We start from the raw sequence: 25,000 nt of genomic DNA on the forward strand, positions 1-25,000 counted from the left end.
GACTGAATTGAGAGGCTCAAAAGCAGGACCTCTAAGCCACTTCAGATTTACATCCATGTTCCATGACTCTGGATCAGAATTCTTCTGCTTACATGTATCAAAAAGACTTTGAGACCGACGATATCCTGATTATTAGAAAGATCCAGGCCTCTATGCTGAAATACAGGGCTGAGCACAGACCTGTAACCTCTAATTGTAGAGGTAGAGAAACCCCTGGAAGCTCTCACAAATAATAAAAAATTTTCTTCTGCACCATGTGCAGAATATTGAACACTTGTTCTGATAGACATCGGCAGAAGACCGTCATCTACATTTCGCAATAGTCTGCAACTACCCTTCAAAATCTCTTATATCTGAGCAGCTTTTTGACAGTCTGTAAGCAGTCAGAGCTAGATTTGACAACCTTTGATGGTATTGCCTGAAGTGAGGTTATTTGAGCAAACTGATTCTTTATGGGATGAGCCCAAGGAAGACGACTAGAAGCTCCACAAGGTCCGGGAACCACTCTCTTAATAGCCAAAAGGGCGCTATCAGCGTCACTCGTTCTGATGGGATTTAAACTTGTTCAGGACTTCCCTTATCATCCTGAACGGAAGAAAGGCATAAAGATCTTTGTCCAAACAGTCCTGTAACATGGCATCTGTTGCCCATGCTAAGAGGTCTGGGACTGATGAACAAAACAGAGGAAGCCGATAATTTTTGGAAGTCGCAAAGAGATCCAGTGTTGGTTTGCCCCAAAACTTCCACAGGGACTGATAAACTAAAAGATCCAAGGTCCATTATGTCATCTTGTCTTGAACAAACCTTGTCACTATTTTTGTCTGCTTTCGCTTTGGCCAGAGGAGAAGGTTCTTGCTGCTTTGCATAGCGAGAAGGGGTGCAGCCCCCGTTGCTTGCTGATGCAGGACAAGGGTGTTGTATTGTCCATGTGTCTGCTACTGTCTTCCTGGACACCTCTAAAGCAAAGGCTTAGAGACCCAAGGGGACTGCCTTCAGCTCTTTTGCATTTATGTGACTCTTTACTTGTCCCCGCAACCATATCCCTGAGACCCACCTGTCTTCCAGGAGAGGTCCCCAACCTACATCTGAAGCAGCTGAATAAAATCTCAGGTTGGGGTTCTGAACTAGAAGGGACTTCGCTTTCAACAACCTACTTGACATCGGGAGTTATTGGAAATAAGAATGAGTCCAGATAATTTCTTCTATCTCAGCCGGCCTTGAGGTAAACCTGAAGAACCCTCAAATGCAGTCTTCCTGAGGAAACAAATTAGTATTCTAAGGATTTCCAAGGTCCGAGAAGGCTCATCCACTTGTTCGCTGAACATGACTGAAAAGAGAGGAACTCGTCCAATGTCCTTATGCAGCACTCCACTCGCTTGGAGGATGGAAAAGGCTGAAAAACATGAGAGTTCAGCATCATTCCCAAATAGACTATCATCTGAGAAGGGACTGGTTGGGACTTTTGAAGGTTTAACAGCAAACCTATATCCTGAGCTAACAGAAGTGTCTTGCAAAGGTCCTCAGTGCATTGCTCCTTTGTTGCTGATTGAAGGAGCCAATCATCCAAATAGAGAGTGATGTTTTTGCCCATTAGATGGAGCCACTGAATTTCAGGAAAAAACAAACCCAAAGCCCAATGAAAGAGTTGCTGCATACACCCATTGTTTAGTAAACAATTGAAGCACTACCACAATATTTTAAAAAAGGCCGCCACGTGAGTTAGAAACTATAACTATGTAATTACTTGGTAAGTTACTTAGATGAAATACTTATTTTACACTATGCTTGATGTGTGATGGTTAGCCAAGAATTATTCTTGAAAAAACTTACATCATCTGCCAGTTAATTTCTGTCACTAGAGTAAGCCCAAACACAAGCACCTGTTGTTTTTATGCCTTGGTGGGGAGGTTGTATTCATGGTACAATAAGTGGTTTCTGTTTATGGAAATACCATATACATGGGCAACCCTGTTATTTTACTTTTGCAAAGGCTGTTCTGGACACTATCACATAATTTGAGAACAGCTTAATGTCACTACTCCTATCATATTATTAAAATAGTTTAAGATGACCAATGAATCACATTGCTGAACTCACTGTGGTAACCCAAAAAACAAGTCCAAAAAAGAGCAAAGTAAAGTTTAAGAAATTCAGACTATGTGACAAACGCACTGAAGGGAATGGATGAAAAGTAAAAGAAGAATGCAATGCAGTTCCTACCGTGGTGGGGGACCAAAACTTGTGGCAGAACTTTTGACTTAAAGGCCTGAGAAAAATTCAGTAACAAAAAGGTACCATAATATTAAACAATATAACCTTTACCAATTCGCCGGTGAAAGTTCATCATAAACACCAGAATAGGTTTAAAACAAAAAAAAACAGTGTCAGAACCTACTTTTGTAAGAGATGACATCCCAAAATGTAAACAATATCTAACATATATCGAGTATGGCAGAAAATATTACTGCAGTTAATGAAATTAAGAATGCTTAGGACCCACTGCAAGTGTACAAGTGCTCAATCTTCTTTGCTGCATGAAAATAATCATATCTTGTTGGCTTTTTGTACATAAGAGACAATGGAGGGAGTAATATAAAAGCACGGAGAATGATGGACTACAGTATAAGTAAAAAAGAAAGAAAGAAAAAGAAAGTCATTTTTATCATCTTTCATAAACATTTTTATGTCTTAGAAATTCCTAAATGTTTTCAAACAACTACTTAATGTCTACTGATATCTGACCAATGTTCCTCATCCCACTTGCTATAACAGTGGTGATTTTCTTTGATGACTGCTGTACTTTTCACCATAATAAAAACATTGTGATTCAACTTCTATATTTGGGTTCATGAACACTGTTTACCAAATTCATTCCTTGGCCTTATAAAACTGTAATGGCATGTCTCCCTCCTGATTTCTTTCTCCTATGCTATACCTACCCTTAACATCCTCAAAACCACCTCTGTCCATTCCTATGTAGCAGTATAGGTTTCCTCTTATCTGCATTGCATCTGACTATAGCACTTCTACCACTACATCTGACACTTTTCTAATACTCTTGTTTTTCTTCTTCTGGTCTTCCTAATTACAGCCAGTAAACCAAACACTCCTGCATTACTTTCTTTCCTAGGATAATCTTAATGTTCATTATTCTTTTATTAACTTAACCCACTTTTGCCCTATGTTCAGCCATTTCATCTTTGACCAGTATGTCTAAAACACTGTCTTGTCTTACTGCAGTTCCACCAGCATTTATATTTCTCTACCCCACAAACCATGAATTCAGTTCCTGCTCCTTTATAACTTACCTCTTCAACATGCAAATGTTTCTCTTTGTCAGCATACCCATCACTTCCCTGTTCTATCCTAACATTGTTCCTACATTTATAGTGGTAATTTTAATCTTTCCAGAAGATTCTTTGCACCATTCACCTAGTAACTGATTCTTTGCACCATTCACCTAGTAACTGATTCTTTGCACCATTCACCTAGTAACTGAGGGCTACTGAGTGCTGGGGACAACCCAGCCTGGATTTTGTCTAAATGTACAAGCAATCAAAGAATTTGTAGCATTCAAGGTTTGATCTTTGAAAGAATATTATCTATTTCCTTCCTCATAGAAAATGACTAAGATGAAATGATAGCACATGGCTGAAACACTAAATAATTTTGGCTAATATATTATAATAAACAGTATGAATACCTGATAATACAGCACAACCAAATATCTTCCACAAACGTTGAATCCTGATAAGTGATCGCAGGCATTCTTTGCATCAAATATGTCTTCATACACAACAAATGCAGTACCACGAGTCTCTGGTGTGTTACCACTGCAAAACAAGAAAGGCACAATTAATTTTATTCTTACGTACATAAAATGTAGACACGTTCATAAGATAATAGCCATAAGCAATTAACTTCTAAATACTCTTCTGAAGAATAAAATGGCCTCCTAAAAACAGATCAAAGTACTGTACAATAAAATGAAGGAATGTGAATAATGGAAAAACTAACAAATAAGACATATTATATATATATATATATATATATATATATATTATATATATATAATATATATATAGATTAATAGCAGCCTCTGTTACCCTTATAAGTATCAACATCCACAAAACTATTAGGAAGAATATTCCAAAACTATATTGCAAAGAAAGAGACTAGTACTCTCTGGTATTGGTAGTGCTATTTGAGAAATAAAGATGAACCAGCACTGATGTGTCTAATTCTGTAAGCTAAAAGAGGAAATAACAATGCACTTTTATTGCTAGTTGGTCCCACCATATGTACAAAGATGAGAAGTTTTGCTCTTCAGAATAAACTCTTGCTGCTAAATTACTGTTCCTTACACATGCAGCCAACTAACAATTATACAGCCAGAAATGAAGTTTCATAAAGTTGCTGTCTTCTTTCTCAATTACCATAATACCTAATATTGTGCATATTAGATAGGGATACAGTTTGTACTTTCACTGAAACTACAGCAGTTCAAAATATGGAAAAGAATGTAATGTACCATGATTCTAATAAAACTTTAAACCTATGGAGCACCTGAAGATCTATCCTACCATCTTCAATTTTATATACTACCTAAATTAACCACTAGTGTTATAAAGTACTAAAAATTCATAAAACTTACACTCTTATTTGTCTTATGGCACCATATTTTCCAAAAATATCATACATTTCTTCCCCAGTAATCTTGTATGGAAGGTTCCGAACATACAGAATTCTGTTGACTTCTGGGGGAAGGCGAACCTGTGAACATAATTGAAAATCACTGAACAGTCATTAATCTATCATCTATTGTATATGCTGAAAATTAATTACTGTATTAGTTTCAATACAAATGCAATCTTGCCACTTAATGCAAGTGTCCTTGTAGTACTAAAAATACTAGTACAGTATTGGTTTTCTAAGTTAAAAATAAAAGTACTGCAAAATAACAATACCATAATATAAAATATTAACAATAAAACTAGTAAAACTTCCAAAACAGCAGCTTGGTCCAATAGTGATGGTGAAACTATAGTATAGCCTACAGTTCTACTAAAACATGAAATAGAACAATATGAAGGGAAGCATATTGTTGAATGAAATGGAGGTGTCCAAGTAACATTGATCTCCCCTCTCCATCAACATACACAATAAAAGAAAGTTTGGTATTTAATTTAATACAAATATACAAAACTCTTCAACCTCTGATTGGTGTCGTAAATCAGATTGGATGCAGTGCCGTAGATTAGGTTAGAATATATCCTTTATGTAAATCTGGTATAATTTTCAGGCAAGGGGAACCAGGAGGGGAGAATGGTCAAGTAGGATGTGGAGCTCAAAAGAGAGGTTAGGTTAAAGACAATTAGGTAAGGATGTATCCCTGTTATTACCATTGACACATTCGTCATAGCCCTGATTTAAAATTATTGTGGTTTTTTATGGTTCTTCATGGAAAATTAATTTAACAATACCGTTCACTCTTTTGTTCATTCAAAATAATAAAATACAAAATTTAAATTTCTGTGTATTTCTATTTATTTCATAAAATAATGCATGAAATTACAGTATGTATTTTGTCATGAAATGGCTTTTTATTTCATAGGCTATTTGGCCATGAGATCCATTTTGCATGCACAATTATTGAATTTTAGAGATGAGCATTTTTGCCGATGCTACCTCTAAAAAAAAGCTATTGCACTAAGAGATTTGGACCTAATGCTGGTGTAAAAAAAAAATAAAAGAGCATATTGCACAAGTCAGCATACAACTACATACTTCTTTGTGAGCATGATTTTTTTACATATATAAAAGTAAACTTAGCATACAGCATTGATGCAAGTGCACTAATTTGGCTACGATCTGTAATTACTCGGGAAGTATACATGAAACTTAATTTTATCATAAAAATAACATTTTTATATAAGTAACTTACCAAGCTACATAGCTGAATCCCATATTGATAGGAGGTGGGATACATGGACATATTCTATTCCAAAACATTCAGTAAAGGTAATGAATTTGAGATAGAAAAGTTTCTAGCATTAATGCATACAGTGCTTGTTGTTTTCTTACTGGGTAAGAGCTACTGCAGGAATATGCTGCCTCTGGTTGAAGCTCCTCTTAACATGTAGTGGCGTGATATAGCCACAGAGTGCCTCTACTTACATGGGAACTTTGCAGTGAAGGATATGTCCAATGGCTAGAACAGCATCAATAAATGCCCTTGCTCTGGGGGGCAGTGCCACAATAAAAAACAACCAGACAACACTGTCACCTATACTTAAATACAAAAACCCACCAACCATCCACTAAAAACTGGTGAGTTCTGCAGGTGCATGGTATCCACCAGGTTACCCCATGACTTGAAACCTGGTATCAAGGCGAAGAGATAGAAGATAGAAGGAATTCTTCCTATAATTAATCCCCTAAAACGATGCCAGCCACTAACAACAGACCCAGGGTACTGCAGTTTTCAAAAACTGTTTCTACTTCACGTAAATAATTTACACCTCCAATAAGTGGGCTGTAAAATATAAGATAGACAAGTTATGTCTAAAAGCTAACGAGGTAGCTACTGCATTCATCTCGTGGGCTTTAACATTAAAAGAAGGCAAGATGTCGTCTTGAATCTTCATATGTGGCTCAGAAGTAAGCTCCTTTAAAAAGAAAAACAATGCTTTCTTGGAAAGGGGTTGGGAAGGATTCTTCACAGAGCATCAAGAGGTTGTAAGAGGGACCTCTGATCCTCTTAAGTCTTGTCCAGATAATACCTTAATACCCTCACAGGGCAAAGAGCTCTATCTTCGTCTTCTGGTGGGGTCTGTCCTATAAAATGTATGTTTCGTTAATACTTTTGGGGGTCTGGAATGCATTAATTGTATTTACATTATTCCTTATGGGAATTATTGTTTCTGTTTTTGTGGGAGGTTCTGGAACGGATTATGTACGAAAACCGAGGTTCCACTGTACAATCAAATTGGTGCTATTAGATGAAAACATCAGGTGTGCTATGTGACAAAAGATTTAATGTAAAGCTAAAGGGAAAAATGTACAAGAGCATTGTCAGATCTGTGTTGATGTATAGTTGTGAAACATGGCCAATTAAGAAAGCATAAGAGAGAAGGATGGAAGTGGCAGAAATGAGAATGTTATGTTGGATGTGCGGAGTGACAAGAAGAGACAGGATAAGGAATGACTTCATAAGAGACGATTGCAATGGTTTGGGCATATTACGAGAGGAGACGAGGATTCTTTATGTAAAAGAACCATGAACATGGAAGTACTCGGTACAAGGAGGAGAGGTGGACCAAAAAATGAGATGGAGAGACAGTTAACAGGGACCTGAGGGAGAGGAACGTGAGTGAGGTAATGGTGTATGATCGCAGAAGACAGTTAATAACAAACAGTGACCCCATACAAAGATGGGAAAAGCTGAAGATAAAGAAGATATACCATTAGCATATCTCCAAAATAAATAGCCTATTCAAAGAATAATTCCATATCAATGAAATCAACTTTTATCTACGGAAGGCCAGCTGACAAAATGTAAACATCAAATTATGGTTGCACTCACAGCAACGATTATCTTTTGGTAACCGTTCAGAAATTTTAATGGCAGTGTAATTACGGTAGTAATAACATTTATGATAACAGAATACAGTGGTACCTCGAGATACGAAATTAACCCGTTCCGAGGCGGCCTTCATATCATGAGTTTTTTGTATCTTGGAACACATTTTACATGTAAAATGCCTAATCCGTTCCAAACCCTCCAAAAACACCCAAGTAAATTATATTTCCAGGCCTAAAACACATGTTCTATGGTTACAACGCCGATCCGATGGAAGAAATATGACTCCAAAAAGGCAAAATACTGTACATACTTGAGTAATATTCAACTGTATGTAATGTTCAACCCCATTTTTACTGCATATATAAGGACTTTAGCATATGTCCCTTAGCAATAAGCCTAGCCTATGTTAGTGGTTGCTACTGTAGCCTAGTCTATGATTCTGACATCTAAACCTAAGAGCTAAAAGCTTAGAATATGCCAATAAAATGTATAAATAATCAGTATGTACTCATTTCAAATAATTATTAATTAATCATTAACTATAATACACAAACAAACAAAAAACAAACCTTCCAATCGATTGTTTACATTCAGCTCTTACCCGTCTTACGAGTATCGAACGAGCGCCAAGCAATCATTTTTCCTAGCACACAGTAAGCCATAAATTGTCATTAGTATCTCTCTTCAACCAATGAAACTACCCAACAGTATAATAACCATTCATTTCTAGTCTTTATTTTATCTCTACCTAATGGAGATACCGAGTTACTGACAGCTATAATGAAACGTACGTATACATAACGTAATAATAAAACAGAAGAAGAATTCTAAAAAATACGTATTTGTTGGCAGTCTGATTTATTTTATATTTTATGATACCTAATTCACAATTTTTTTATTAATGTATTGCATGTACTCATTTCAAATAATTATTAAGTAACCATTAACTATAATAAACAAACAAAAAGAAAGCTTCCAAACGTCTGTTTACATCCAGCACTTACGAGTATCGAACGATCGACAAGCAATCACTTTACACAGTAAGCCATAAATTTTCCTTATCTCTCTTCAACTACTGAAACTACCAAACAGTATAATAATCATTCATTTCTATTCTTTATTCTATCTTCACCTAATGTTTTTTTTTTATTAAATGTATTGCATGAATAAGTTTTTCAATTTACAGCATCCTTTTACCAATAGAATACTTAAAGCACAAGGGGTAGATGCTGACCAATAGGAGAGCAGGACCTTATGGGGTGACTAGCATCAGGAACCAATGGGAAAGTGGGAGGATGGTGGCGAGTTTACTCAGTTGGCGGCACGGGAGTTTTAAAATTGTTCTCGGTGGTCCGGGCGAATCTCGGGACTTTACAGCAACAACCTTTCGTATCTTGAAAACTTTTCGTATGTAGAGCAGTAAAATTTTTCGCATTGGCTTTCATATCTCGAGTTTTTCGTAAGTAGAGCCTTTCGTATCTCGAGGTACTACTGAATACTTGACATCCTGTATTCGCATTCTCGAGATTCGCGGACTAGCCTATTTGTGGATTTCTCTTTGGACCATATCTACCCATTATTCGTGGGAAATTAGCCTATTTGCAGTATTTTCCATTATGAAATATTCACAAATTACTGTATTTTCATATAATTTCCATGACTAAATGGACGTTTTGTGATAAAACTAATATGATATATAATTATAAGCATTTTTAGAGGGCTTTTCTTGTCTTTGAATCACCAAAATAGGTGGTCATACGCATTTTTGGATGGGTTCTAAGTACATATTTGCTGATTTTAGCTTTTACCCGGGGGGAGGGGGGTTGTCTGGGACACATCCCCGCAAATACAGGGGGTTTACACTATTCATTTTTCATCAAAAATTAATTTTCATTTTAGTGGTAAACAACTTTTGGACCACATATACCTCTGGATCTTTTTACACAGCCACAGAATGTAGGAGAGCACAAAGAGTTGAATTTTACTATTCAACTTCCAATAGCCAAAAGGCTACTTAGGTTCGATTCGAAATAATCTGAATTTTGGGAGCAAGAATTCCAGAAACAGAGAAATAGGCAACACCTAGTCTTTTTTGACAATGTAGTAGTACAGCCTAACCTACAATTACTAAACTGTACCTGAAGTAATGAAAATATCACAAGATTATCTAAGGTAGTATACTAGGCTGACTTAAGCAACATAAACATATGTAACCCCTACTAAGGGACTTGCCATTTGAACCTGGTTGGGTGTGCTGTACAAATATGAGAAGGAACTTAACCAAAAACAATAGCATACTCCAAATTGCAGCAAGTCACCTCACCTAACATAGCAATTAAAGTTGACCACACCAGAAGGAAGGTTGCCTACACTTATGGTTAATGTGTCCTACAGGTAAAATTAAATGAAAACTTCATATCCCTCATTTCACAGGTCTCATCTACTTGAATACAGCTGGTTTTTCATTTTAAGCTATTATGGCCTTGTAAATATATTTCTACATTTAACCTCAAATTTGGAATGTTTCTAAGCTATGGACCCTCCTCATATCCTAAACTTTAGGGAACCACAATGGGAAAGTGGGATTTTTGGGTTAGATTAAATACAAAATGAGTGATAGCCTATAAAAGGATGAATTTAACCTAATCTAGGTGATTGGGTCCTTACTGCCTCCCCAAAACATAGTAACTTAACCTAGGGAAAAGGATCCCAGGCCACCTAGCCCTGACCTAAAGAGGGGAAAAGGGGAATGAACCTTTACCCTACCTAACTTAACTTTGGTTACTGTAAATTAATTTAATAAAGGGGTGAGTCCTAACCTAATGTATGGTGCCAGTGCCTTACCTAGTTTCAGAGCAGCTACAGTTCCATAGGCCAGCCTTACCTCCAACCAATTTTCATGTCCAAACCTACCACTAGATGGCAGTAAGTCCGGTCAAGAAAATCGGTGGAAGAACATACAACCAAAATGCCGGCGAAACCAAAACAACAACAAACAATGTAGCATCACAAGCTTAATAGAAATGGTAAAGGGGGGACACTCTTGGGAAACATGATATTGTTATGATACAATAAAGTTTGTTCATACTTACCTGGCAGATATATATATAGCTGTATTTTCTGAAGTCCGACAGAATTTTAAAAACTTCCGACACACGCAGTGGTCGGCCAGGTGGTTAGTACCCATTCCCGCCGCTGGGAGGCGGGTATCAGGAACCATTTCCATTTTCTATTCATAATTTTTATTTCCACTGTCCCCTGAGGGGAGGTGGGTGGGTACTTGATTATATATATCTGCCAGGTAAGTATGAACAAACTTTATTGTATCATAACAATATCATTTTGTTCATGAAACTTACCTGTCAGATATATATATAGCTGAATCCCACCTTTGGAGGTGGGAAGGGACAGAATAGAAGGATTTTGGGAAACAAATGCATGCAGATGATTTACATCTTGGTTCCACCTGTTAGCATAGCTGGCTTCGTGGTTACTGCCACTTAAGTCTGCTTGTGCTACTAGAGTTGCCAGCGAGGTAGAGACCTATATAGCTGGTGCACTCCAGATGATCTGTCAACAGGGGCGAGACCACGACGTGACTAGACCATATGACGGCTAAGAAGTAAAATAAATATATATATATATATATATATATCACCACCTGACCAACCTAGCCAAAGTGAAGGTGTTTTAACTAAGGCTTAAGAGTTAAGTCGCCGCCGTTGTCGGCGACTCAACAACTCAATTAAGAGCTCTTCCTAACCATTTTCTACAGGATAGGATGAGTGGTACTTCTTGCCCCCAAGATTGTGTCTGCAGACACGTATGGCCCTAGCAAGCCGCAGATCTCATATGCCATCTTCACATCTCGCAGGGAGTGTGAAGTGAACACAGAGTTGCTTCGCTAAAACATGGTACTCAGGATGTTGCTGAGTGCCATGCTCTGTTGAAATGCTTCCGAGGCCGCGCCCTCACCTCGTGAGCATTCAGATAAAAAGATTTCAAATCTTTGTGCAAACAGAATGAAGGAGCATTTTTGAAAGAACTCCTTAACACTAAAGCCAGGGTGTTCTTCGATATGGGCAAGTCTGGTCTTTTTCGGAACACTGCAGATTGCCCGAATGACTTCGACTTTCTTGGGTTTTATGTAGATAAAACTTGAGAGACCCGACAGGGCACAGGACTCTCTCTGGCTCCTGCCCACTAACTTGTGCCATCCTTGCTTCCAAGCTCCTGGCCCAAGGACAAAACGGGTTTCCATTCTTAGGCCACAACGGAAGGCTTAGAGAGCACACCGCCTTGTGTTCTCTAAAGCCAAAACTTGTGACGATGGCTTAAAATTTCACTAACCCTCTTTGTCGTATCTAGGGTGGTTAGAAGAAGGCCTTCCTGATCACATGCAAGAAGTTAACAGGAAGGAGAGGTTCGAATGCTTTGACATCAAGAACTTCAGACTACGTCTAAGTTCCATATTGAAAGCTTCGATCTGGACATGCACAGTCAGTCCGTCTGTACTAAAGTCAGGTGACCGACCAGTTGACCAGTCAGACGAATCAAGGACAGCAAGGCTGTCCCTTGAAGACCATAAGGCACTATTCTTCGCTGAAGGATGAGTGTCTGGACTGCCTGGGCGATTCAATCTAAGCAAACCTTGGGGGTGTATCAACGCAACCCAACGTGTCAGTGAATCAACTCCTGACTCGAGCTTCTGGTGCCAGGAGAAAGGAGCGAGGAGCAAAAAGGCGATTCAGTCCCGAAGGAAGAATGCCTGACAGTCCAACCTGGTCTCATGTTACACGATCATCGGGGGTGATAAACGCAACCGACTTCGTCAACAAGAAACTCAGGGCTACTATATGTCGCCTGATCTTGCACGAGTGTCTGACTCCGAGAAAACAGGTGAGACAAAAAGTAGATGGTGAGCGAGTTTCGAGATTCCACAGAACTCAAAGATCGTGAAGGGCATGGTTGTTTGACAGACGCAAATCTCCTGAGCCAAAGGCGTCAACAACATATTTGCATATTCTTTAATAGTTGTGACTGCCAGCTTATCCCATTCTTCAGACGGAAATGGAAGACGGTAATCTTATTCCTGTCAACATCTCGATAGTCTGAACGTAGTCAGACTCAGAGCGGAGAGGTTATAGGTACCTTTCGAGTTAGAGTAGACCGACTCTCTCGGAAAAGGTCCTTGGAAAGTGAACTAGGAAGTATGTGACCTCTGTGAATCCAGGATCCTGAAGGCCAACATGGGGCGATCAGCGTCATTGTCGCTCCCTGTGACGTCATAAATCCTCTTATTACATTTCCTAAGCGATTGAGAAAGGGGAAAAGAGACTAAACATCCATCCCCGTTCAATATCATAGGATGGCGTTTAATGGTACCGATCCGGATCGAGAATAAGGGAGCAGAGAAGAAGAAGCCTCTTCGTCCTCAACATATCGAAGAGAAAGAATGAAAGGGCGTCCCTAAAGTCTACACAACTCTCAACTTACTTCTAAAGAAAGATTCCACTCGGAAGTGAATAGTTGCTGCCGTCGATCGAGACGATTCGTACGGACTTTTGTAATCCTGTAACGAACCTGTAGAGGATCGTTACATTCTACACCTGTTGTTATAATAGGCTCTTTCTCGTAAACTCAAGCAGGGACCGAGAGAAGATACTTCTTAAGAAATGAGAGAGCTGTGGAAAATCAGAGTTGATGTGGACCACTGGTTCCAAAACTCGTTTCGAGGACTGGAGGGACGACCGAATTGCATTTACTTCTTTCAGATTAAGATCCAGGACATCTGAAACCCTATCCAGATGTCCGGCACCTTCTTTCTATCATGACGCACTGAGAGATGTTCAGAATCATTCCTAGACCTTGAATAATATTTCAGTTTCCCGGTAGGAAAAAACTGTGGTCTGAATTGCAGTCTATTCGGGGAAACAAACTTCTTCAGGAAGGAAATGGTCCCCAGCAAGCTCATCCATTCCCTCCCCGAGTATGCTTACTTCCCTAATAAGGCTGCGCTTTGCCTAAGCAAGAGAGCATATAAAAGTGCATGTTGCGGTAGACTCGTAGTTCTATACCGTGCGGTAACGAGCACCGAAAGGATTAAAAGATAACTCTGTTGAACATAGTAAGGCAAAACGAATGCAACATTTATTCATTCACGTAAGAAATCCCCTCAATCTTAGGCTAAAGTCCGTGATTGTAGGACAGAGATACAGTTAGTCAGTCAATCCCGCAGGAGAGACGTAACCGCCAGCACAGAGATACGGTTAGTCAGTCAATCCCGCAGGAGAGAGACGTAACCTACAGCGCATGACAGCGCACGATCTGTTACTGGCTCGGTTGGAACTTGGACAGTCAGACACAGCAGCAGCCAGCAGCTTACGAACGTCGTCTCTTAACTTTATGTCTGGGTTGCCAGCTACCCTATTCTACGAAGAAATAGGTCCGTTATTTTTTGAGCAAAAAGACTCTCAAGCTGGTATATTTAAGCGAAACAGAAAACGCTAAATATATAGATGCGTTTGTGTCGTCAGAACACTACCATACAACGGTAAAAGATAAATCGGAAACTCCTGGAAGGCTGCAGGGAGTAACGATTAAATGTCCTTAAAATAGACAATAGACCTCTCGGTTGCCATCCGAAGAGCGTATATGACTTGAACCAACCAGAAGTAAAATAACGCAAGGCAAAATATGAAATTATATCACAATAAAGTTTGTTCAATCTTACCTGGCAGACATATATATAGCTGAATTCGAAATACAGCTACATACATATCTGAGAGGCAAGTTTCATGAACAAAACTTAAGAGAATCGAAGCAGTCAGCTCAAGCTTCTTATGTTATTGGACATAAGCGTTCATTGACGTAGTCTACAAGTCTATTTCTTGTACGAGTCTGCGAATGACGAAGGAGAGCTCTTCCGAATCTTGTCAAAAAGAGCTTATTCGCTTACGCAATATCAAGTTAATGAGATGTTTGTCAATGAGAACTAACCCATTTACGGGACAAAGAGATATTTTGTCAATGAGGGGATACCCACTTACTTGACAAAACGAAAGTATATTGTCAATGGGGGAAAGTCACTGAATTGACAAAACGTAATCCAGGAAGTCGAGCATTTAATTTTTCCGATTCCCGTCTCAAACGAGGAAGGGGCAAGAATCCTGTTAAGAGACTGGGCTTACGGCAGGTAGAACGACGATGTTCAATTCGGCAGCGTAGTCCCGACTAGAAACTAACAAAATCTATCATCTGAAAAACCCTTTCAGATGGGCTAAAAAGCTAGCAAAATTATCCTGGGAAGAGGAAGAAACTCTCCAACCAGCTTCCTCTCCCGTATCACAACTAATGCCTGCTAAAGCTTAAAATTTATTGGCAGTATGGCAAAGGAAGTCCTGTCTTGCGCTTTCCTGAAGAGCGTCCTTTTGATGAGTGCCTTTGCAAGAATCCTACTGAACGTTGCCGAAAGTCCTGACGTGCAGGACATCGAGCCTTACATAACCCGTAACTGCCTTATCGCAAAGTCTTGACTGCGGTAGTGGCAACTTAAATTTATTGGCAGAATGGCAAAGGTTGCGGTAGAGCAAACGAGATCTTCCCTTGAGCTTTCCTTAACTCCATCCACCTATGCGAAAAGCAATATTAATTGACAGAGACCTCTTGAATTCACGAAACCCGATGTCTTGCTGGGTTTCGAAGAAGAAGTTGTCTGTTCACTTTAAGCTTCCTCCGAAGCACTGCCTACTTCACATTCTTTGCAGGTGAGGTAGAAGGTATCACCGAAGGTAGAGGTAAAAATTCTTTAGGCCCATATCTGAAACAAGAGCTTGAAGAGTTCAACAGAAACGTTCAGCCAGGCGACACACCTGGCGTGCGCTGGTGCACGCTCGGCGTCCACTGGCGGGCGCGCTCGGCGTCCACTGGCGGGCGCGCTCGGCGTCCACTGGCACGCACTTGGCCTGCACCCGCACGCGCCTGGAGTCCATCCGAGCGTCCCGGGCGTCCGCTCTCAAAAGCTTCCTGCTACTATGACTTCTTTTACGTATTTCTCGGTGGAAAGACGGACACGAGTTCAGGCGACGTTCGCCTTCTTACTTCTCACTGAAACGCATAACGAGAGAGAGAGAGAGAGAGAGGATGTGAAGCGTCCTCTTCTATAAAGCTTCTATTTAGAGGGCGCGAGTCCTTCCGAAAGCTCCAACCCCTGCATGGGGAGGACGCTTCGGAGGACGAGAAGCAATCTTTCAGGATTCGTGCACGCGCACGCACTTTGGCAGTCTGGGGATTTTCATCAGAAACTGCCGAAGGCACGCCAGATCGATGGGGGTTCCTTGTAACCCTCCTTAGGCTTCGACATGCTCCCTCCCCGGGTCCTGGGAGTCAAGCAGAGGTCCCGGCCTAGAGGCGAAACGAGGCCGATCTGACGCACCCTCCACTACACAAGGGGTATCACTGCACTTCTGCACTTCACTTTTACTCTCTAAAGCAAGCACTTTCGATTCTAAGTTATGAATCGAAAGAGTATCAGAGAAAGGGCAATTCCTCTACAGACACTGCTTAGGGCCCGAAGGCAACACTGCAGGGTTAGGAGTAACAATTACAGAAGTAGCACTTCACAGCAATGAAGGAGAGCGAGCACCTCTCGTAGACATATTCATAGCCCGTAGGCCATACTACAGGGTTAGGCAAAATAAAGTCTACAGGAAGGTTAGCAGGTTCACTACCCTGACTTTGTTACTGATTAATTGCGTACATACGAATCATACGTCTTTCCTTACGGAATTAGAACATGTTTACTGATTAATTCGTACATACGAATCATACGTCTTCCTTACGGAATAGACAAAACGTCTCACACTCCTTACATGACAAATCTCAACAAAGAAGCAAGACCCATACCCCTCGTGCATACCAAGTGCGGATCTACCGAAGCTTTCGGAAGCCACACCCTATCTTTGCAGACAACCCCGTCTGAAACTAGCCTAACTAGATTCAGATATTTATGCAAAAATGAATCAAATTCAAATCAATTTAAGATAGCGTATGCCTAGCCACAAATCCCACAAATCCAAGTAAATAAATCAAAAGACAATTAGGATACTTAGCGGCAATGAAGTTTCCAAAATCCTAAGACGGAGGTACTGAAAACAGGTGTTTTCAGCACCGGCGACAGAAAAATTATTGATAGAAAACGAGAATGGTTCCTGATACCCGCCTCCCAGCGGCGGGAATGGGTACTAACCACCTGGCCGACCACTGCGTGTGTCGGAAGTTTTTAAAATTCTGTCGGACTTCAGAAAATACAGCTATATATATATCTGACAGGTAAGTTTCATGAACAAATGGGGTTTTTGGGTGGGGGGAAACGGATACGAGTGGCGGGGATCACCAAAAGATTAATAGAAGCGGTAAAGGGGGACCCTGTTGGGGAACCGGGGTTTTTGGGTGGGGGAAACGGATACTGGAAGTGACCTAACCCAACGAACCCACCTAACCTGACTTAAGGTGCCATGCCCTGATCTGGCCGGGGGGCTTCACCCACTGGACCCCCCTGTATGGTAACAATGGTTGTGACCTAACCAAACGAACCAATCTATCCTGACTTAGGACGCATGCCCTAACCTGGCCAGGGGGCTAAACCAAACGAACCAACCTAACCTGACTTAGGGCGCATAGCCTAACCTGCCATGGGGGCTTTACCACCCTAGAACCGCCAGTAGGTAACAAAGGTTGTGACCTAACCAACCAAACCACACTAACCTGACTTAGGGCACAAAACTGTCATCCTCTTTCACAAGGCTCATTGTTCCCTCTTTGCGGTGTTCACACTGACCACTAAAATCGCCTAAAAGGCCACTTTTAAAAAGGAACGAACGTAACACGTCAATATCGTTACATAACGTGATCAAGTCTGAAAACATAAATGGGTTAGCAGCGGCAAAAGCAACGTGCTTGTAGGCCCTGGAAATTGGCCCGTGAAACTGGCCTGCAAAACTGTAAACAACCCCTAGTTTCATACTAGCCTAACTGTAGGTAATCAGGTTATGAAAATCTAGCCTAAGATCACAAGATACAAACCCAATAATGCATAATGGTAGTGAAATAATACAATAGAACCTACAGAAGTATTGTCGAGGTACAACGGTGAATAAAACTTTAAACAACTGCACAATCACACCAGAATTCATGGCCAAACAGCCTAGACAGTGAAATGACACCATTCATAACAATACAAATGGGGTATCGCCTCTCCAGCCTAGGTTACAGCAAGGAACCTATGTACCTATGCTCTATACTGCTTCAGATCACTCAAATTTCTCAATTTCATAATTTTTTAGGACCTAGGTACCTATATAGGGGGAACAACCGACTGGACTAGCAGATCCGGTTTCCACCACGTTTGAAGCCACCCTCTGAAAAAGTACTTTAACACGTCCTGAGACTCAGAGATGGTCATCAGTCACGAGTTGTTGGTGGTGAGAGAAGGAGCTCAAGACCTCTACTCTCCTTTTGAAGTAAGTATTTTCTCCAAAGTTCGAAATTAAGGTCATATTTTAAGATTAAACAGAAGGTAATGAAAAGTCTGGGTCTATGTAGTGCACACTACCTCAAAATTTTTACTTACAACTCCAAATATTTAGAAGATTGACGCCATCTCGATGTTTGCGGAGTAGCTTGTGTCAATAAACTTCCCATTCAATGTGCTAAATCCGCACACCACTTGTACCCATAGATGCTGGGGCACTTTCTTCACAAAAATCGTAAACATTGACTTCCAACCACGACTTTCCAAAGGGAACTACGATTTTTGGTAGAAGAAGAAGCGTGCACTAGATAATAATCTAAATAAATAGTTAAACGTCAGTATAAGGTCATGAATTGCATAAATTTTTTACATATTCATGATTATTAATTTGAAAATATTCGTTGTTGAAAAAGTAACTAGATTCCCGACTCAAATATCAACAGTTTTGCTTGTGAATGGTACCTACGGCATTCTTCGCGCTCTTCAATTGTTTATCAGTTTTGCCAATTGGTATGTGTTTACCTTCCAAACTGGGTATAAGACTTACACAAAACCGGGGAAATAAGTGAAATTAGCGTATCTATTTGTAGTATTTATACATATTACAGCAATGTTATCATTATTGCATTACTATGACAACTAGAATTCATGGAAACAGTTTGTAAATGCATCGGCGTATACGTTAAGCTCCACTAAATTGGTGACGATGAGTCATTTTGCCGTCGTCTGCTCGTATCTACTTCAAAAATATCGGTAATTTTTGGGGGTTAATTTAGTTGCAAAAAAGGGATAATAGACATGAATTAAATAAACATTTTGAAGTAACAAGGTAAAGTTAAACTAAATAATGAGTAAAGTAAACAATTAAGGGAAAAAAGCTTTGCACCTCATAAACCGTGCACTCGTGTGCTGCCCGCAACTGTGTTTGTGGAGTGAACTCTTAGGAACCAGGAACTGCAATGTAGTTCAAGTGCAATTTGGGGTGAATTAAGACCAAAACATGTATACATAATTACAATCAAATAAGCAGTGGAGTTTCAGTTGTGATGGCAGTAAGGATAAAACCACCGTTTACAAGGTAAAAATGAATTTCAGTTGAAACCATGACCCCAGGAATAACAAGTTTCATACTTTCACTAATATAGGCAACAAAACGTTGTTTTATTGTGCTGATTACAACTGCAATCTTGAGTAAGATCAATAAACGTTACATATATACACTAACATTGTTCAAATGAATGCTGGGTAGATCTATATTACTACTCCGCAGCCTAGACTATGGCAGTTGCAGTTTTTCTATTCAGTTTTACATCCTGAATAAGAATTTTAAGTAATATTTATTCAGACGACTGTAATTAACCCCCCAGGGCTCGTACTAAACATGGAAAAATACATTTGATGCCCCGATTCCTGGTGGCTTTCGTATTCGCGGGGACGAATGATGCAGAATGCTTATATAGACATACCGAGTGCTGGGAAGGCTGGGATAGATGGTGGCTCTGCTGTGCTTACGAACAGCACCTCGCGGGTGCCGCCACATTGGATTTCAAAACTGCCTTGAAAACATATTTTACGAAGACCTCACATGCTTATTTTAGTTCGTATGGTACTTTCATATACGGTAAACAATCACGGACGATCCACCATCATTACGCTGGCCGGGTCTTATTCACTCGATATTTAATTGGTGAAACAAGAATACAATTACAACTCTAAGCATACCATTCAAAAGATTGAAGTTTTGTCAACATAATGTGATATATGAAAGCCCCATACAAACTAAAATAAGCATGTGACGCTCTTCGTAAAATATGTTTTCAAGGCAGTTTTGAAAATCAAAATGGTGGCTATCGTCAGCCTTCCCAGCACTCATTTGAACAATGTTAGCGTTTATATGTAACGTTTATTGATCTTACTCAAGATTGCAGTTATAATCAGCACAATAAAACAACATTTTGTTGCCTATGTTATTGAAAGTATGAAACTTGTTATTCCCGGGGTCATGGTTTCAACCGAATTCATTTTTACCTTGTAATCGGTGGTTTTATCCTTACTGCCATCACAACTGAAACTCCACAGTGCTTATTTGATTGAAATTATACACATTATTGGTCTTAAACCACTCCAAGTTGCACTTGAACCATGTTGCTGTTCCTAGTTCCTAAGCGCTCACTCCACAAACACAGTTACGAGCAGCAGACGACGACACTGTTTATGAGATGCAAAGCTTTATTCCCTTAATTGTTTACTTTACTCATTATTTAGTTTAACTTTACTTTGTTACTTCAAAATGTTTATTTAATTCATGTCTATTATTCCTTTTTTGCAACCAAATTACCCAGAAAAATTACAGATATTTCTAAAGTAGATACAATCGAATGTTTCAAACCTTGTCGTACATTTGGCTGCCGAAAACCATCGCGGAGCAGACGACGATTAGTGAATTACATATATATATATATTTTTTTTACTAGCACTTTTCATTGATTTAAGTCTATATTAGTATTTTGATTTTTTTTTAATAACTGTACGCCAGAAATAAATGTAACCTTTAATGTTTGCATGCTAAGAATGGCAAAATCATCGTTGCCACATTAGTGGAGCTTCACACATACGCCAATGCATTATCATAAACTGTTTCCATGAATTCTAGTTGTCATAGTAATGCAATAATGATAAAATTACTTTAATATTCATGGATATATACTTCCAATACATAGGCTAATTTCACCAATATCCACGTTTTGTGTAAGTCTTATACCCAGTTTGGAGGGTGAACACATACCAATTGGCAACAGAGAGAGAGAGAAGGGAAGGTGATGGATACTGGAGTTTTTGTCTGTTGGTACAAGGACAAGTGTTGTTATTCTTTACGATGAGTGATTCACGATACCCTTATAAATTATGGCACTGGGTGTAATACACTATAGCAATCTCTCGTTCTGATAAGAGTGTTCGCTACAGTAATATTGCCAAAAAAATGTGCTTGCACTGTCTCTGAAACCCATAGTAGGTATGCTGCTTAGTTGTCAATCAAGTTTTTTGTAATCAAGTATTTTTTACAAGCTAGCTATTGTATAAATTTGCATTTTTCTCAATCAAAACATATTCTCCTCAATTCTAACTTTAATCTTTTAACGACTTTCTGGTCATTGCAAATTCGGCCCCATTAATTTCTTTCTGTGCGAAAACAGACAGAAGCCCAGGGATCGAAAGCGACTGCATCACACTACGGCAGTAATCCAGCAGTAAAACATCTTCAAATATCCAAAAAGTAAATAATAAAGATATATATGTGCATTACGATTATAACAATTACATGAATAGCTGATAACATTCTGCATGAATAACTGGTAAACTGTTCTGCAAGAAAGTTGAGTATAGCAATTCATTTACAATAGGTATGAAAGTCAAGATGTCGTGACGTCATAATACAGGACTTAAAAGAACGTTCTAATTCCGAAAAATAATTACTTAAATTTGAGTCAGGAATCGTGTTACTTTTTCAATAACAAATATTTTCAAATTAATCATCATAAATATATAAAATATTGATGTTTTACTATTTACTTAAATAATTATCTAGCGCACGCTTCGTCGTCGTCTTCTACCAAAACAGTAGTTTCCTTAAAAACGTCGTGGCTGGGGACCATTTTCCGATTGTTGTGATGAAAGTGCCCCAGCGTCTATGGGTACAAGTGGTGTGCGGATTTATCACAGGAAATGGGAAGTTTGTTGACACAAGCAACTCTGCAAACATCGAGATGGTGTCAATCTTCTAAGTTATTTAATCATAAGTAGAAATTTCTAAAGCGTTTTGGTGAAGTTTGCACTGTGTTGGCCACCCTTTTCATTACCCTCTGTTGAAAGCTTTAAATTTGGCCTTAATTTCTAACTTTGGAGAAAATACTTACTTCGAAAGGAGAGTAGAGGTCTTTAGCTGTTTCTCTCACCAACAACAACTCGCGACTGATGACCATCTCCGGTGTCAGGACGCGTTATAAGTACTTTTTTGGAGGGTGGCCAGCCGTGACCGTCGGTGAGTTGGGCCAGTCCATGCGGTTGTTTACCCTATCACATTATGTTGACGAAACTTCAATCTTTTGAATGGCACTATGCTTAAAGATGTAATTGTATTCTTGTTTCACAAATTACATAAGACTGATCCACGCGATGACGATGGATCCACTGCGGTGTTTCCCCCTAATAGCCTACGCCTTGCTACGGTACATTTCTGTGATTGTCCTGGCGTAGGATAACCTTACTCTTAGGACTAGCCTAGTATGGACAATAGAGCCTAGCTCGGCCTGGACCTTTCATGTCTAGCAAGAAATTGGGGTCGGGTAATCAGTTATCCACAGTAGGTATCAGATGCATTAAAAGTACGAAATATTAAGATCGTTTGAACTTACATGCGTACGTTTCTGGGCGAGAGCCATAACTTCGTCAGTCTAGACTACCGGCAAGGTAAATGGCGGTTTCGTTGACAGAAAGACGTTCAATACTTTCTCTAATCACTTGTTTCCAATTTTGGTACTTCTTGAAGATTATGATACCACGTTTAACACCAACAAATCACTACGTGGTTAACATGGATTGGCATTTGTTTGTTTTGGATCTAATGATTACCCATTGGTTGTTGGGTACACTACACGCGACGTTGAAGTCTAAAGTTGGTAGTGATTCTCTTTTATGGAAAAATGTTAATCACCGCATCATATCATGATAATTTGGGATATTGTTTATTAATGTTATCGCCATTTGTACATGTTGTTCCCTTTAATCATGAACTGCATTGGAATTCATGCTCGATTGATTGCATCTCACAAATTGAATAATAAAGTATTTTAAGTTTTCATTTCTTATGATTCCCATATATCTTTCTACCCTTCATTACTCTTTAATTTCACCTGCATTTAAAATAGATAAACAAAGACTTCCTACATTCTATTTGTAACAAACATATCTTTAAGATTTCGGGGAGTCACCTGCTAAACTCCCATTTTCTCTACTTTCGTTTTAATCAAGAAATCTATAAAAAAAAATAATGATATTCGAAATATATTCACACACTCAATACGCATAAAATATTCTCTGAAATTGAAAATTATGTGTATAGTGTAAGCAAATGAGAATTGGTAGAAGGTATTGCAACAGATCTGTGATCAAGTGCATGTTACCGTTTCACTCAGGTTGACTAAAGTGTAATTTCCACTACAGCATATTCGCGACAAATAAGACTGCCAATTATCTTCCTATCCTTTAAATTTTAATCTAGACGAATATCTGTGGTCAATTATGCTAGATGCTGGATTTCTGTAACAAAGTATTTCACAAATTTATTCCTGATCCTAAAACAGGAATCGTGCTTTATTTGTTATTTCCTTTTCCTGTTTGACTTTGGTCTAGAGTTGATAACCGCCTGTCAGAAAATATATAGCTACCTACTTTAAGCCATTCTGGTTCCACCCAGTCATATGTTTAGTTATGTCTGACAATATTAATCAGGCTCAGAAAGAGTTCGCTTAGTTGCGAACACGCCATGAGCAGCAGTGTTCGATATTCGATGATCCATATCCATTCACTCTCATTCATTCATTTGTAGCCAAGTCCATGATTTACTTATCAGTGTATATATGTATAATCGTTCACAGAATAAGCAAGATGACAGAGGCTCGTAAAGCTGAGGAAACATCGGCGATTTGGACCTGGAGGGAGTATGGCACTGCTTTTTCGTTCTTGCTTTATCACTTATAAAAAGGTTGTGTTTATTATTATTGTCACTAAAGTCTGACATTTCTTACGTCCACGTTAGACGGTTCTCCAAATAAGTGAACAAAAGTTTATACGATGATTTAGGGTATTTTTTACATTCCCACCCACTTTTCAATACCTTTCTCCAGAATGAGAGCTAAAGTTCTCTGAATAGGAGAAATCACACGGGGCAGAGTCACTGAACAATGATGAGGTCAAAATTAAAATGCCATTTGTGACATAGAGAAATTCATGCAAGATTAATGCGGAGTGATTTCATGTGATTGTTTTTATTTTTTTTAGCCTGATAAGTGCAATATTTCAACTCCTCTTGGTCCGTCACTACTCTTAAATTGCCTCTTGCCTTATATTTTTCAGACAATTATTATAATAATAAAAATTAACAATATATATGTCGACAATAACGGTTGGAAACAATAATGCTAATACTATAAACATTTTCTCACTGGTGAGCATCTTTATAAGAAGTACCTTGCAATATAAATGTGTTCCATAAGAGGAATCCAAATTTACCCAAAATTACGATTAATATTCAGCGTTACGAGTATTGATGGCAACGTTTATGATAACCGGTTTTGACTTCAAATTCAACAAATCTGAGAAAAATAAAAACAATAAAAAGTATTATAAGTCGAATAGCACTCACTATTTCTCAATGAACTTAAGTAAAGGATTTATCTTGTAAGTTTGCCCTTGAATATTTGTAAATCCTGCGTTACTCTTCCTGGCCAGGAACTATATAATAATAACAGCAGAAGGACAGAACTTTATTATTTAATATTAATATGAATATTCATGTATATGTGCATTTACAAATTAAATACAACTTACATCTGGAAAGTCGTGTTTGATTTTAAGTAAAATTATTACATTAGTTAACTGCCAGTGATAGGCCCTTTATTATATGCTCGGTGTAAAACATTTTTTCGCTTCACAAGCATTCTCTCTCTCTCTCTCTCTCTCTCTCTCTCTCTCTCTCTCTCTCTCTCTCTCTCTCTCTCTCTCTCTCTCTCTCTCTCTCTTTCTCTCTCGTGTACCCGGTCTTGCCTAACCGGAGGTATTTGAATCTGTCAATATGCTTAACCCTTAAGCAGCTCACATTCATCCAC

General features: G+C 39.0%; 1 protein-coding gene across 1 annotated transcript in view; it reads right to left on the minus strand.

Annotated features, from left to right (window-relative positions):
- The window catches only part of LOC135223564 (splicing factor 3B subunit 6-like), a 59,503-nt gene extending 36,741 nt beyond the window's left edge, over nucleotides 1-22,762 (minus strand). The window contains exons 1-3 of the mRNA XM_064262079.1: nucleotides 22,529-22,762; nucleotides 4,655-4,773; nucleotides 3,704-3,833 (exon numbers count right to left, since the gene is read on the minus strand). Of these exons, the coding sequence (XP_064118149.1) occupies nucleotides 3,704-3,833; nucleotides 4,655-4,773; nucleotides 22,529-22,555 (276 nt within the window). The 5' untranslated portion in view covers nucleotides 22,556-22,762. The remainder of the gene's footprint in view (nucleotides 1-3,703; nucleotides 3,834-4,654; nucleotides 4,774-22,528) is intronic.
- Nucleotides 22,763-25,000: the final 2,238 nt, after the last annotated feature.

This window comes from Macrobrachium nipponense, chromosome 10, assembly GCF_015104395.2.
Source record: "Macrobrachium nipponense isolate FS-2020 chromosome 10, ASM1510439v2, whole genome shotgun sequence".
NCBI classification, from domain to species: Eukaryota; Metazoa; Arthropoda; class Malacostraca; order Decapoda; family Palaemonidae; genus Macrobrachium; species Macrobrachium nipponense.